The sequence below is a fragment of the Hemibagrus wyckioides genome, linkage group LG22 (genome assembly GCF_019097595.1).
Source record: "Hemibagrus wyckioides isolate EC202008001 linkage group LG22, SWU_Hwy_1.0, whole genome shotgun sequence".
Lineage (NCBI taxonomy): Eukaryota > Metazoa > Chordata > Actinopteri > Siluriformes > Bagridae > Hemibagrus > Hemibagrus wyckioides.
In genome coordinates this window covers 10,168,536-10,184,612 of record NC_080731.1, presented here as the reverse complement: position 1 = coordinate 10,184,612, position 16,077 = coordinate 10,168,536, and the positions used below count along the sequence as shown (strand labels likewise).

The following is a 16,077-nucleotide window of genomic DNA, read 5'->3' as shown; positions in this document are numbered from 1 at the left end:
GCTATTGGATTATTCAGACAATGGATTATTAATAATGTACATAGTTAAATGTCTTATTAAATAATGTTAGTTCAGGCACTAGAATATATACTTAATGACTGACTAAACTAAAGGCGTCGTGTGTTTGTGATGATCAGAATTTCCCTTTGTATGAAGCTGAAATGCTACAGGGGGGCGCTGTTGACTTTGGAGATAGCAGTGTAGTATATATATATATATATAAAACGTAGTAGAAAGGAAACAGAAACCACCTATTTCGACAGGTTTCCTGTTAGGCTCAGCACCTGATTCATCCTGCTATATCAACTTGCATTGTTTGAAGGCTTTTTGAAAACCTCTCTCGAAAATATGCTACTTTATCACAGCTACTGATTACGAATGAATGTTAATTTGTTATTATGAATGAATAATACGCATTGTGAATTTACTATGCATAAATGTAGATTTAGAGAAAGGAATATTCATCACACTATAAAGGCCACCTTGTAACAAGATCTGCTGCTGTGTCAAAATGGCAGGAATTGACAGGAAACAGTGACAGGAAATGACTAAAAGCAGGCAGGAAGTAAACCGACGGGGCTCTGGAGATGATGTACCACAGGACACTTGTCACTGAAACCATCAAGGACGTGAGCTTAGTATGTTGGGTGAAGTTGTCATGGCAAGTGCTTAGGCACCACAAACCACACGAGCTATCGTTTGCACACTCCATTATTCGAGGTTTATGTTCTACTGCTATGTCGCATCGATTTCTGAAAGATTTTTTCGCCAGTACCTGAGTGCATGAATGCAGTAGATCACTTTGGGCATGTTTTTACGATCATACACGTCAGTTGTCTCAGGATAGAATATCTGAAAGGAAAAGGCAGTATCAGTGGCCAATTTCATGGAAAGGAATTTATATTTGTTTATTTATTTAATCTGCTATCTTTTCATAGCTATAAACCACATACGTTTAGAAACAATCTGAAAATGTCATGAATTCTAATCTTCACCTGCAACATACAGATTTCAGCAGAACTGTGGAGTAACCACATTTTAGCACATGCAAAACCACTGTCAGACTACATAACATTTCTACCTGACCTACTTATATACTGAATTTAAAATTTCTGGATTATACCTCAGTTACCTAAAGAATAAAAAAGAACATATGGTTTAATTTAAGTACAAAGGCTTATTTTGTAGCAGGTATGTAAAACCTGGCGAGGACCTGAGCCCTGTATGTGTTTTGCACACTACACTGGGTTTAACATTGCAACTCGCTGCAACTTTTCTGCCCTTGAGGGAAAGCCTCTGCCAGGTACTGCAAACTCAATCTTTGCAACTAGGCACAAGGTACAGCGGTGCATAAGCTAATTAGATCCAACTGTATATTATATAGGGTGATAGTTTTTTTTTTAATCCTTACAGGGTTGACACTACACTATACACATGTGAGTTTGTGTGTGTAGGTACTTCACAGAAAGCCTCACCTTTGGCAAACCAATGGACTCCATAGCTCTGAGCCACTGAACTGTGTTATCTGTGTGTCTAAAATGTAGCCCTGTGTGCTGGACAACACAGAAAAGAAAATAACATTCAAAAGATAACATACACAGTTAGTTGAAACAGCAGAATATACTGTATTATTATTTATTTCATCACAGCAATAAGGTCAAACTGCTATAGTAAATACATGTCACTGGTTGATCTCTACTCGTGGGAATAGTGAAGAAGTGAGAATGTCTGTAGTGCGTAAAGGATACAGAGCTTCCTGTAAATGCAGTGGGACTGGGACATTTGTGTATAGAGCTTCTCAAAGTGTTTAAGCTTGGTGAACAGTATACTCACTCACTGACAGCGCTCAAACGTTAGATCTTAATTCACTCTGCGTACCTTGTAACGGCTCTGGTCTCTGTCGTAGATCTTCTTGTCAGAAACCAATTTGGGAGCAAAAAACTTTGCGAGTTTGCCGAGGTAGACGCCGTTCCTCAAGCCCTCCTCGAGCTCTGTGGTGGAGGGGAGATCCTCCTCCAGGCAGGCTTCCATCCACCTGAAAAGAAAGTTTTAAATAATCTCAGATCAAGACTCTAAACTACAAACCTCAAACCAAACCCAAAAAGCCAATCTTCGTCATCCTCTTATATAGTACATGCTGGCAACATGTGACCGAAGAATTATTTTGTTATCAGTCTGAAATCATAAAAATACCCGGTACATTCCTTTAGGAGAAGCATTAGAAATGGTCTCCTAGGCTTTTAGTACAAATTAAAAGCCATCGGCTTGTCCAGACTTACAGGTGAGGTCTCCCTTTATAAAATATTCATAGTGAACTAATATTAGGCTGATGATAGTAGACGGTGTTGGTATAATGCCAGCAGTTATCTCTAGCTATCAGATGTTTCATTGTAGTGGACTATATCAGTGATATAGGCTTATTTAAAAAGAGTTGCGCAATATATTCCCCTCAGTGCACACATAACAGGTTTTCAGTTCTGTAGTGCAACCAAGTGTAGAATGCTTTTGAGATGTCTCACTTCCTCGCACAAACAGCATTAACTTTTAACACTGGAAACTTATATAGTGAACATATGAAACCATGGTCCGTGAGCTCAGGCTGTGAAATCATATGTGATATACAAATTGAGGATAGCACTGCTTAGACCAGCTAGTCAACATAGACTTTTGCACTGTGGAGGAAGGAATGTTTCAAGGAAAGCACCAGCGGTTGATGATCTAATTAGTAGAGGGCTGCTTTAAGTTCCTATTTTTCTGCTACAATCATGGTGATTGCATTTCCTTTCTGCCACACTAGTTTGGCAATGAAGTAAGGAGTATAAAAAATACTTGTGACTTGTGTTTACTGCAAGCGCAAAAAAACAAATACGTACTTACACTAGCGGTGTAACACAATGCCACTATCATCATCTTGATCTGTTTTGTGCTCCAAATATTTGCATCAGTATGCAAATTCGGACTGAACCTGAAGTGGGTGTGGCCTAAACATGAAGGGTTGTTTGTTTTGATATGTGTGGAGCTTCCTGGCTTGATCAGGTTTTATTTGTACCTACCTTCTCATGGATTTAGTTGGGTCTGGTTTTCCCAAAACATGAACAAACTAATCATTGTTTCTTTGGTATCGGAACATTTGCAGGCATGACAGCTCATGTGCAAACATATGCCATATGGATCTTTCTGGAAAGCTTTCTTAAAATATATTTCACTCTATTTAGAAATTATTATCCGTTCGTTGTGAATGATATATTATTATTATTCAGTTAAACCCCAAACATGCCCACAGAAATACAGATACTCAAACACAATAGTCACATTCAGTATTTCGCATAAATAATCTCAAGCAGAATAACAGAGAGAATAATGTTAGTGGGCTAACATAACATGTTACACAAGGAGGATTATACTATCAGAAAACATCCCAAGATTGTATATTACACAGATCACTGGCTCCTGAAAATGCTGGTTAAATGATGCAGGCCAGTGCAATTTCCTATGTGGCAGCCACTGGTCCATGACCCACTGAACAAATGACCCCTGACCCGCTAAAACAAGGCTCCATTGTCATGGCACCTACACTGGCACAGTTTGTGCCATGCCTTGTGTAGGCGTAATGGCAATGTCCCAGGTGCTGGCAAGCTGTCTTACTAATCTAACTCAGTGTTCTCATTTTTCTTAAAAACATGAAGAAGACCTTTCTTGACATCTCTGGTTAGCCATTATCTAAAGAGGATGCCTGCTAGAAAATGGAGAGACAATCCTATGCACAATTAACTCAAGTGGAAAAGAGCTATTGGAATGTGAAATGTGCTTGGTATCCTTCCAAAAGGTTATATTGCATTACAAAGCACTAAGCTGCATATGAAACGAGCTGATGTAGGAGCATTAGCTGAAATGCGAGCACTGACACGCTGTTTGCTGGACTTGTGTTAATGATTTGTGGGAATGGTTAAGGAGCTGCATTAAAATCCTATTAGGTGTAACATACCGTCTCAGAAATAACAAATCCTCTAATTCACTACAAGGTTATAGAATCTGAACATATTCTGTATATAATCACTACTAAATACTAACCTGTTAAATCTAGCTTCGATTCTTAGCATTTTGTGCGTATTTGTTGATCATGCACACTTGTATTTAACTTTCTTGTTACTGTAGTGTATGTAAACACACTCGTGTTTGGATTACTCTACATCTTACTACGGGTGTTATATGACTTTCAGGGCAGTTTAATTAAAAACAACACAGATGGATCAACAATGGCTGAGACAACATGCTGCCCCATCACACATCAGCAGTTCTGCTGCCTCCTCCCACAAGCTTTGCTCTCTGTCAACACAAACTGATCAGTAGGACGCTGAAGAGAGAGACCGAGAGCCTCTAGTCGGGCCAGTCTTACTGCCTCTTATCTAGAATGATAGTCTGATGAGGTGAACTGAGGATTTCAGCTAAAAATCTGAAGGATAATCCCAGTCATTTTTTATTTTTTTCGTTTTTAAGTGTATAACTAGGTCAAAATGTCCGAGCTGAACATTATACTCCAATACCAAGGGATCATATTAAGATAAGCGGTATGGATCTTGAACAGCATGCATAAACTGTCTATCAATCAGAGAGTTTTAACACTCAGTTTGGGTATGCCGCCAATTTTGGCATACAAATTTAACCTAGACAAACCATGTTGATGTGAATTGTACAAACAAAATCACATTTGGGTGCATAGGGGACACTGCATATCAATTCAGTTTAGACAGTTAAGTCTATGAACCCGCCCTTACTGCAATACAGTCCAAAACAGATATCCTATATATATATATTCATTTACTTGATTGTACTTAATTTTACAGGTTTTAAATAATATAGTTGTGCAGAAAGTTTGTATTCCATATGCTCTGTATGTTTGGTATAGAATTTAGTATTTTATCTCATTGTTACTTCCTAAAAATAGTTGCTACTTTTGGAGAATACGTCTGAGACATGAAACTGCACACCGGAAGTGCACATAACTGTCATTTTATTACTGAGTGTAACAAGTACCTGAAATTAAACACAGTACTGAGAAAAAAAACCTCATGTTTAATATAACACTATTCAGGTTACGTCAGTAAAATATGATAAGAAACTCCTGACTTCATCAGCATGAATACATCCACTGTACCAGAGGACAGAAGAGCGGAGAATGATCTCTCACCATGGTGATAGTGTTTTTTCTAAATATGTTGTATATAACGTCACTTTTCTTACTTCTCAACTAAACTTGGGAACATTCAAAGGTGTCATTCTAACATACATCTAATTGTGAACATTCTAAAATCCTCCTAAAAATGAATCCTGAGCTATATAGCAGAATCAACAGTCCATCTATTTTCTATACCCGCTTTATTCCTAATTAGGGTCACGGGGGTCTGCTGGAGCCACACTGGGATGAAAGGCAGGGGTACAGCCTGGACAGGTCTCCAGTCCATCACAGGGCCACATATGGACAGACAACCACTCACGGGCAATTTAGAATTAGCAATCAACCTAATGTACATGTTTTTTGGACTGTGGGAGGAAACCAGAGTACCGGAGATCATGCGAACTCCACACAGAAAGGCCCCTGCCTGTTCGAACCCAGGATTCAAACCCAGGACCTTCTTGCTGAGAGGCAATAGTGCGAACCACTAAGCCACCGTGCTGCCTAGTATTGTATACATAAATATCATATTTACAACATTGCCCACTACATTGCAGTTGGAGAAATTTGGGTTCAGGACAGAGAAATGAGCAATGAGTAATTCTACATCGAAGATTTCATGGATTGAAAAGCTGAAAGAAAATAGAGGAGGTTGTAAAATAAAGGTTGTGAATCACAGACAAGCGTCTCGGGGATTAGGTGTGATCTGCACCAGCAGGCATTGTCACTTAACATCGCAACCTACAGTACAGTACACTGAATTCATAGATCTTTAACGTCATACAGCACTGACAGTTAATGGGAAAATTTTTCTCTCAAAGGACTTATCTACAAAGTCCACATGGGTAAACATGTATTATTTACTTTAAGTCAACAGGTACAAAGTCTCCTCAGTAAAGCATCAGTTTGCAGGAGAGAAAAAAGGGTGTGGGAAAGAGTGTGTGACTTTTCAGCTGCCTAGCTTATACTCACTGCCATACGTGTCACTAAAATTAAGCAAAGGAAACAATCAGGAGTGAAGCGAAACAGAATAAGTATAAGAATTTCACATTATACTCATGACTTAGGAAAGATAATATTACATGACCTATAACTAGAACAAGATTCAAAGCATTTACATTTGAAAAACAATTTATAAAATTAAATGTACTTTCTTTTCACAGTATCCTGTCTTACCATGTCATTTATAATAGAAATGAAAACAAAGGAGGTTTGATACCTACAGAGATTTGTTCAGTTAAGCTATAATGCTTTTGCATTGACGTCGCTCTTATACAGTTTTTCTTTTTTTTGATGGACAACCTGGACTACAGGAGTCAAGCATTTTCTGACAATGGCCAGGTTTCTGTGACTCATAGCTGCCAAAGTGGAACTGTAGGACATAATGCCATTTACAGGCCAATTAGTGACCAGCACCATAATCCTAATGCAATTTGACAGGTTTCCTGGAACAGGGGTTTTTTAGAGTCAAGTCATGGACAAGAGTCATGCAATCTGTGCAGAAAAGCAGCATGTGAAGCTTATTCATGACAATATTCACCTTTGGTTGTTGTTTCGATTCACAGCTGACTGATTTTGGCTAACAGATCAGAATCAATGTCCTTTATGTCTAATACAATGGACGTGTGATAATGCATTCATCTTTCCTTTATTAATCTAAGCATGCCTTATTTAAACTACCAACTCACAGCATGCACAGCAAAAAAAATAGGCATCTGATTTGCTTCTTGATGCATTGAGAGTAGATGTCTAAAATCTGGCTGTTCTTCAGTTCCAAAAATGCCTAAACCTAGTAGTCCTAAAGTCAGTTGATATGTAAAACCTGTTGAAACTTTTGATTACACTTGGGATTAAGCAGCACTGCTTTGTTGCTGCCAGAAACTGGAGAATCTAGGTGAAACCACATGCAAACACAGAAACAGTTTACTGTTCAGCTTGCTGACTTTTGCAAGAGAATGTTAGCTAATGTTAGTTTTGTAAGTTCTTTGGATTCAGCATCTAGAGCAGAAACTACCTAGTTGGTTAGCACTCTGAACCGTATACATGCCTTTTTTTCTGTGGATTTCATAACTCTGTGAACCACAGTGTGACTTCATGTTGTAGGAGAGAGTGCAAGGGCCAGTTCTTTCAAGCTAACAGAAAAGTATCAATTAAGATGAAGGAGGAATTTCACAAAGCAGTAACAAATGTATTTTTACGGGCCTTTTTTTGTTGTTGAGACCCAGCTTTACTTGATCAGGCATAACATTATGAGCAGTGCCAGGTAAAGTGAATAAGACGGATTATTTCCTCGTCATGGCACCTGTTAGTGGGTGGGATATATTAGGCAGTAAGTGAACATTTTGTCCTCAAAGTTGATGTGTTAGAAGCAGGAAAAATGGGATTTGAGGGCTGAATTGTGAAGGCTGGACGACTAGATCAGAGCATCTCCAAAACTGCAGCTCTTGTGGGGTGTTCCCGGTCTGCAGTGGTCAGTATCTATCAAAAGTGGTCCAAGGAAGGAACAGTGGTGAACCAGCGACAGGGTCATGGGCGGCCAAGGCTCATTGATGCACGTGGGGAGAGAAGGCTGGCCCGTGTGATCCGATCCAACAGACGAGCTACTGTTGCTGAAATTGCTGAAGAAGTTAATGCTGGTTCTGATAGAAAGGTGTCAGCATACATGGAACATGATGGGTCAGGGCTGTTTTGGCGGCATAAGGGGGACCAACACAATATTAGGCAGGTGGTCATAATGTTATGCCTGGTCAGTGTATACATGTATACAAACTATGTGATCAATGTTTACAATTCAAAAAAGTAGCCTCCTAGTATGCATATCTGTACTCAACCCAACCCTCTCACACATCAGAGTGAATATAAAGCATGTGCAGTAAAACACAGAACAATAAGATCAGATCAACAGAGCATACAGAGCTGAAGTGTCATAATGTGCCCATAAACCTCACAAATGCAAGCAGAGCATTCTGATAAAGAGGTCAACAGAAAAATGATACAGACCTGACAATACTAAAGCCTGAGTATAAAACTTACTGCTTGGCTTCCTCTAGGTGACAAAGATATTCATAGGCGATGTTTTGCCGCCTCCTTTCATCCATTTGCTCTGCCGAGAGCCTCTCATCATCCACAATGGCTGTAAAAAACAAAAACAAAACAAGAATTAACAAACTAGAAAGTGAAAAACAAACATGAACATGAACATGACAGTTTACTTGTTAGTTTCATCATCATCATGGATCAAAACAATTCTTCCATATACCCCAAGCCATTTTCAGTGTAAACACTGAACGCATACACTGAATGTGAAGGGCTGATGACTATATTTTATATTATTTTATGTTAGTTTATCTATTTATTAAGTCGTGAAACACACTAATGCTGCTTCAAGTGACTTGATATCAATCCCTTCCCTCAGTCTTCTGTTGCTAAATGCTTGAGTGCTGGAAACACTAACAAACTAGCCATTTCTGGTCAATGAAAGCTAAAGAGCATTTTTCTGTAATCTCAGCTTTGTTTAAAACTGTGTATAATCCTATGGAACCTGGGTGGGATGAACTTATTAAGATTAGCTGTATCAGTGCCACGAGCGTGGACAACCACCTTTGATTCTCGAAGCCTGTGATTAGACAGCATGGTCTCTTCAAAACTATACCTGCTGCCAAACAGCTCCCCGGTGTCCGTAATAATAGACGACAAAGTGGGGCTTGAGTTCTTCTAGCTTCCTTTGTCTATATATGTGACATCAGGATATATAACTAAAGAACGGTTTTTAATATTTATGAATCTATAAAACCACGTATACCACAGCTTGGTGAACATGTGCTGATTCATTTTCTATTAAAGCAGCTCCGACAGATGGGTTTATCTGAAAGCACCCGTTCTAATACATATCTGATTCTGTTGTAATGACTTACACGGGGACTTGCATGGCAGACACTTCACACGAACAGCTCTAAAAACTCTGTTTTTTAATTGCTGGTATGATGCCAGTGCTTTAGAGGGAAAGCTGGAACAAAACGTACCAACAGAAAAACAATTATGATGTTTAATAAATAAATAAATGGAAGCACTCCAGTGGTATAAGATGAATAAAATCTGCTTTTCCTTACACGGTATTAATGATTTCAGCAAGGCAGTGATGTCATGGCATGGCTGAGGAGAGACTGATGTGGCTATTGATTGAAAACATATGAATATATATTTCAACAAGGTCCTCAAAACGCTGATCCTGAGACACAACAGCATAACAATTGTGTTTTCTCCGCTCTAACGTCATGAGTTTGGATCCAACCCACTAACCGATTTAATATGGTGAATTCATTGCATGTGATGTTGACCCATATGACAATGACAATGAAACCACAGGCCAAAAAATGATGTCGCCCTCTTGCTACTGACGTTTACACGTTGCAGAAACTTTAGGCATGATAATATAGAATCAATATTGGGTATTACTAACAATGATAAAAAAAAATATGTTTGGAACATCCATCACTGTCATCAACATTACATATAGTAAATGTTGTGCATGAAAATACATCATGTATTAGCATGTGACACACATCATGAGCTGACTGATTCATCATTATTATTTCTGCCAGAAGATGCAGCCAGCACAGCACCAACTGTTTTCCCAATCTCCACTCACCTAACAAAAATGAATTCTAATGACACGGTCACGTGCTGGCCTTTGTTTTTGTAAATGAGCGCCTCGTCGTGATTAACAGCCTGGCAAACTTTTAGCTCAGACATACATGCTGTGGCTTGCCAACTGATCTCTAGTGGGCCTCATCACGCAGCCATTTCTTCAAGCTTAACGCTTCTATCTATCCATGGCCACCACACTGCTAAGAAAAAAGATCACTGAAAAAAGCATTACATCATACCCCATGTGGGAGTAAATGATCAACAGGAAAGACGCACTGTATTTGAGTCTCGATTATAAATTTATTTCTAAATCACTGCTTACTGGTTATGGGCTGGTCAGTTAATATTCAATGATAATGTACAGTGTGAAAAGAATACCCATACTGGAAACTGAAAATTAATGAAGGAATGATTAAAATCAGCACTAAATATTATGTCTAGTAATCTGTTCTATTATACCATCCCAAACAGCATGTTACACTTGTTACACTGAAAGCCCAGAAAAGCAAGATAATCTGTCTTACTTTTCTTTCATAATTAATAATAAGGTCATGATGTACACCGATCATAACATTATGACCAGTGTGAATAACACTGATTATCTCCTCATCATGGCACCTGTTAGTGGGTGGGATATATTAGGCAGCAAGTGAACATTTTATCCTCAAAGTTAATGTGTTAGAAGCAGGAAAAATGGGCAAGCGTAAGGATTTGCGCGAGTTTGACAAGGGACAAACTGTCATGGCTAGATGACTGGATCAGAGCATCTCCAACACTGCAGCTCTTGTGGGGTGTTCCTGGTCTGCAGTGGTCAGTATCTATCAACAGTGGTCCAAGGAAGGAACAGTGGTGAACCGGTGACAGGGTCATAGGCAGTCAAGGCTCATTGATACACGTGGTGAGTAAAGGCTGGCCCGTGTGATCCGATCCAACAGACGAGCTACTGTTGCTGAAATTGCTGACGAAGTTAATGCTGGTTCTGATAGAAAGGTGGCAAAAGGGGGACCAACACATCATTAGGCAGGTGGTCATAATGTTATGCCTGATTAGTGTATATCAACCATCATCTCTGGTGTTCCAGGGTCAACTGGTTATTAACTCCTCACTTTTGGAGAAATTGATGATATTAAGTGCATTTCTGGCAGATGACAGGTGAGACTCAAAACTCTTTCAACTTTTTCACACACACACACACACACACACCCTCACGAAAACCCCACAACCCCTGCCCCTCCACAGGAATGCCTATAACAGGATGTGACTCAATCAATGGTTTGCCACACACTGTAGCAAACACAAATAGACAACACTAGTACAAGATGACATTTAATGCTATTTCACTCTATTAGGAACTGGACTCTACTAGGAGCTGGTGTGTTTAGTTGAGGCAAAAGATCCAGAATAGTGAGTATATGTAGAACATGGATGCAGATCTTATTTTCCAGATGAATCCTTTTGGATAAGCCCAAAGGAAAGTGTAGTATTTTCATAAACCCTGAGTTTTTCAGTCCAAATGTGACAGAATGAGTATATCCCTGTTACCCTTAGCCTAATGTTTTAATGTGTCACTGTGTTTGCACCATCATCAAAACGTCAGCAAGTCCTTTTCTAAAGTTTAGATGCTGCAAGATGACTGTTACTCACACAAGAAGTGTAACTTTGCTCTGACCTTTTCTTTTCCTGCTTCTGAAAATCTGACCAATCTAACTCTGAATACAAGCCAGATGAAGTACAGAAGGTGGAGCTATTGGAAGCACAGAACTCATTCTACAGAAACAGCATCAAAGTATCTTAAATATACACTATATGACCAGAGGTTTGTGGACACCCATATGTAGGTCTTCCCCAAAGTAATGCCAAATGATTCTCTAGAATATCTTTGTGTGTTGAGATATAAGGTGCAAATTTATTCCAGCATAACACAAATAAAATGGTTTGGGAAGGTTGGAGTGGAAGAACTTCAGTGGCCCGAGCCCTGACCTGAATATCTTTGGGATGAACTGGAACACAGGCCTCTTTGCCTGACGTCAGTGTCTGACATCACTAATGCTCTTGTGGCTAATTGATCACAAATCCTCAAGCAACATTCCAAAATCTAGTGAAATCTTCTTCACAGAAATGTGGAAACTGTTAAAAACAGTAAAGTGGGAAATGCTATGCCTTTAAAACGGGATGTTCAACAAGCACATATACACTATATTGCCATCAGTACTGATGTTGGACGAGAAGGCCTGGTTCGCAGTCTCCGCTCTAATTCATCCCAAAGGTGTTCTATCAGGTTGAGGTCAGGACTGGTGTGGTTGTGAAGTTCCTCCACACCAAACTCACTCATCCGTGTCTTTATGGACCTTGCTTTGTGCACTGGTGTGCAGTCATATTGGAACAGGAAGGGGTCATCCCCAAACTGTTCCCACAAAGTTAGGAGCATGAAATTGACCAAAATGTCTTGGTATACTGAAGCATTAAGAGTTCCTTTCACTGGAACTAAGGGGCCAAACCCAAAGCCCTGAAAAACAACACCTGCATTCAATGATTTGGAGGGGTGTTCCAAAACTTTTGGCAAGATAGTGTAAGGTGTCATGATCAGTTGTACATAAACCTTTGGCCATATAGTGTGACTACATACCTTTACTTAACCTACATGTCCACCGGGCAACTATATGACTATAGCCTGGACACAGAATTTGCTTGTCCTAGTCACTATTGATTTGTCCACCCTTGAAACTTAATCCACAAGTCCAAGACTGACTCACAGGTCTCTCTAACAACTACATACCTTTCAGATTAGTTTCCCAGTACTGATTTATTTGTCACTGAATAACGTACTTTATACTTTATTACTGAATAAAAAGCCAGGGCGTTATGAGGAACGCGATGGACCGAGATGGTAGGGTTTTGTGTAAAGCAAACATAGCTGGAGTGAGTGGGATAAGATTGGTGAACAAAACTCTGACCTAGAGGAGAAGGTTTGGGTTAATATTAAACCGGCAAAACAACTCTTGCACACTGGAAAAACGTTCGAGAAACGGGATTTCATCCAAATCAGATCCAAAAATGTGACGCACTATAAAATCCACATCCCATGCATTTCTGAACCCGTGCATAATTGGGACCTGTCCATTTAGAAGTATCTCACCACTTGTGTCACGTGATGTTGGACAGAACGAGAAAACGATCATGTATACTTACTTGGGAGTCATTTAGAGTATTTGATTATTTTATATCATGTGCTTTAACAACTGCCAAGGCTAATGTTTAACAAGAGAAAGTGTTTGCAAGCCCTCCCTTTATACTAATCTCTATTCAAATTAGGAAGTTCAGTGACTAAAATGCCTCAGGATCTGATTTGCCTCAGGTTCTATTGCCTCAAATCTACTGTAAGGCTTGGTGGAAAGATAGACAAATTAATAAATTGTAAGTAATATAACAAAAAAGTGCTTAAGATGAAACGAGTATGTTGTTACATTAGAATAACAAAATGGCCCCAGAGAGCTCGACATGGCCTGACAGGTTAGATACCTGTACTTTATTACAACTTTAAGTGCTAAAGTATAAAAGTTATATATATATATTTGCAACTTCTCTGGTGGAAAAAAAAGGCATGCAATACACATGAAATGAAATAATAAAACTCGTAAATTGTGTACTCACATCCATAGCGGGGTCTGTGTGAAGTGGCGCCGTCCTCATAGTACATCCTGTCACCTCGCCTTTTCACGCTCCCAACATCAACTGCACTTCCTCTCACACTTTATTTTTTATGATTATATATATGTTTTTGAATCTCAGACCTGGCTCAATAACGACTGTGAAAGATTTGTGAAAGAAATTTCCTTGTGCCGGATTCTGTTTTAAAAGAAGTATCCTGTCATGTCTGCAGTCGAGTGTGAAACACTTCTCCCATTGCGCTCAGCGGCTGTCACTGAACTGTTTCCTTTACTGAGCGGTTTGCTCGTTTCGCCCAGGAAAGAGCGCCGAGTGTCGCACTGGACAAACCACGCCACCTGCTGGTAGAGGGAGGTAAAATAAAACAAAGGCGCTGTTCGTGATGTAGAACGGTGAGGAAATGATAGATAGATAGATAGATAGATAGATAGATAGATAGATAGATAGATAGATAGATAGATAGACAGACAGACAGACAGACAGATAGATAGATAGAGAGAGAGAGAGAGAGAGAGAGAGACAGACAGACAGACAGACAGACAGACAGACAGACAGACAGACAGATAGATAGATAGATAGATAGAGAGAGAGAGACAGACAGACAGACAGACAGACAGACAGACAGACAGATAGATAGATAGATAGATAGATAGATAGATAGATACTTTATTCATCCCAATGGGAAATGTACAACTTCCAGCAGTATCCACAAGCATAGGTAATAACTAAAAAAATAAAATATAAATATAATAAAAAATAACAAATATTAGAATTTAAGGGTACAGGATATAACAAATAATTTTTTTTTTTTTTTCATTTCATTGTCTGTACCACTTATCCGATCTATCTTCGGGTCACGGGGAGCCTGTGCCTATCTCAGGAGGCATCAGGCATCAAGGCAGGATACACCCTGGACGGAGTGCCAGCCCATCGCAGGGCCCACACACACACACACACACTCATTCACTCACACAATCACACACTACGGGCAATTTAGAGACTACAGTCAGCGTAGTAGCATGTCTTTGGACTGTGGGAGGAAACCGGAGCACCCGGAGGGAACCCACCAAGCACGAGGAGAACATGCAAACTCCACACACAGTGAGCGGGAGCGAGACTCGAACTCAGGAGGTGCGAGGCAAACATGCTAACCACTAAGCCTCAAAAAAATATATATAATAAAATAAAATATAACAAACAAATACTAAATACTAGAAATGTAAAGGTTGAAGAGATAATAAGGTAATGTGCAAAAACTAGAATTAAAAGTTACAAGAGAAAATGAGACAATGTGCAAAAACCAGGTATGTGCAAAAACTGTGTGTTTACAATGAGTCCTGTGCAAATCTGAGTGTATTGAAGAGTCCAGTACAAATCTGAGTGTATTGAAGAGTCCAGTACAAATCTGAGTGTATTGAAGAGTCCAGTGCAAACCGGAGTGTACGGTGCATAGTGCACAGTTTGTAGTACAGTCCAGGACAGAGTGTGATATCAGCAATGTGACTGAATGTGTAGTAAAGGACATCTTATTTGCTTTAAGGGTTTTTTTTTTTTTTACTTTTTTTTTTTTTTTTGTTTACTAAGAATAAAAACAATATCTTTTTATATATATATATATATATATATATATATATATATATATATATATATATATATATATATATATATATATATATGATATATATATATATATATATGATATATATGAGCTGATTTCAGCTCTGACCTTAGGACAAAGCATTATTTGGCTGAGAAAACCCGCTTGGAATGCATGTATGAATGACATAACCCTCATGTCAAGTGGTTTTATGCTAACATGCTAGCAGCTTGTTGGCAGCAATTTTGCGCATACGCAGTACAAATCGTGTTTCCAGTACGGATCGAGTTGTGACAATGCTAACTAGCTGAACAGAGGGAATGGGTTGAAAGAATTTAAAAAAGAAAAATATTAAAATCTTTTGCAGTTCTACCCTATTTACAGTTAGAAACCTACTCATGAGAAATCTTACCCAATGCACATCTGGATACACTACCTTTAAAATATTTAAGGTCCATACTGACCATTAAGGACCACTCAATCCTTACATTGGTTTATTTAATAAATCGTGAAAAATTAGAGTAAACCGTATGTACTCAGTTGACAGAAACCTAATAAATGTACGTATGATGAACCACTGCAGCAGCAAGGACATTAAAATGATTTAATTACAAAAATTTATACATTTAGCCATGCTGTCTTTACACTGTATACAGTGATGGATAAATTACTGCTCTGTAATCTTTCATGACTCAGATATAATTGCTGATCCCATCCACAGAGGTTGACTGGCAAGTGACCTTCCCAGAAAACAAAGCATAAAAGTAGTAGAAAAATATTAAACAGCAGTATGTTTAAATATCTGTGAATGCTGGATGTCCTACAAATGAAGATTAGCTATCAGGAAGCCAAAGCGAAAGAGGAAACACAAAGAAGGAAGCAGGACTGTGCTACATAGTGAAGATAAAAATGAATGAAGTGATAACATCTGTAAACCACGGAGGCCTGTGTAATACAACTACAGGGTTCAAGAAACTGTATATCTGGCTTTCAC

At 38.9% G+C, this 16,077-nt stretch overlaps 1 protein-coding gene across 2 annotated transcripts in view; it reads right to left on the bottom strand.

Annotated features, from left to right (window-relative positions):
* iqgap2 (IQ motif containing GTPase activating protein 2) overlaps positions 1-13,759 on the bottom strand; it is a 36,388-nt gene extending 22,629 nt beyond the window's left edge. For both annotated transcript variants that reach the window (XM_058375446.1, XM_058375447.1), the window contains exons 1-5: positions 13,472-13,759; positions 8,207-8,306; positions 1,879-2,035; positions 1,476-1,553; positions 776-852 (exon numbers count right to left, since the gene is read on the bottom strand). In XM_058375446.1, coding sequence (XP_058231429.1) covers positions 776-852; positions 1,476-1,553; positions 1,879-2,035; positions 8,207-8,306; positions 13,472-13,517 — 458 coding nt within the window. In that variant the 5' untranslated portion in view covers positions 13,518-13,759. The remainder of the gene's footprint in view (positions 1-775; positions 853-1,475; positions 1,554-1,878; positions 2,036-8,206; positions 8,307-13,471) is intronic.
* Between the last annotated feature and the right edge of the window lie 2,318 nt (positions 13,760-16,077).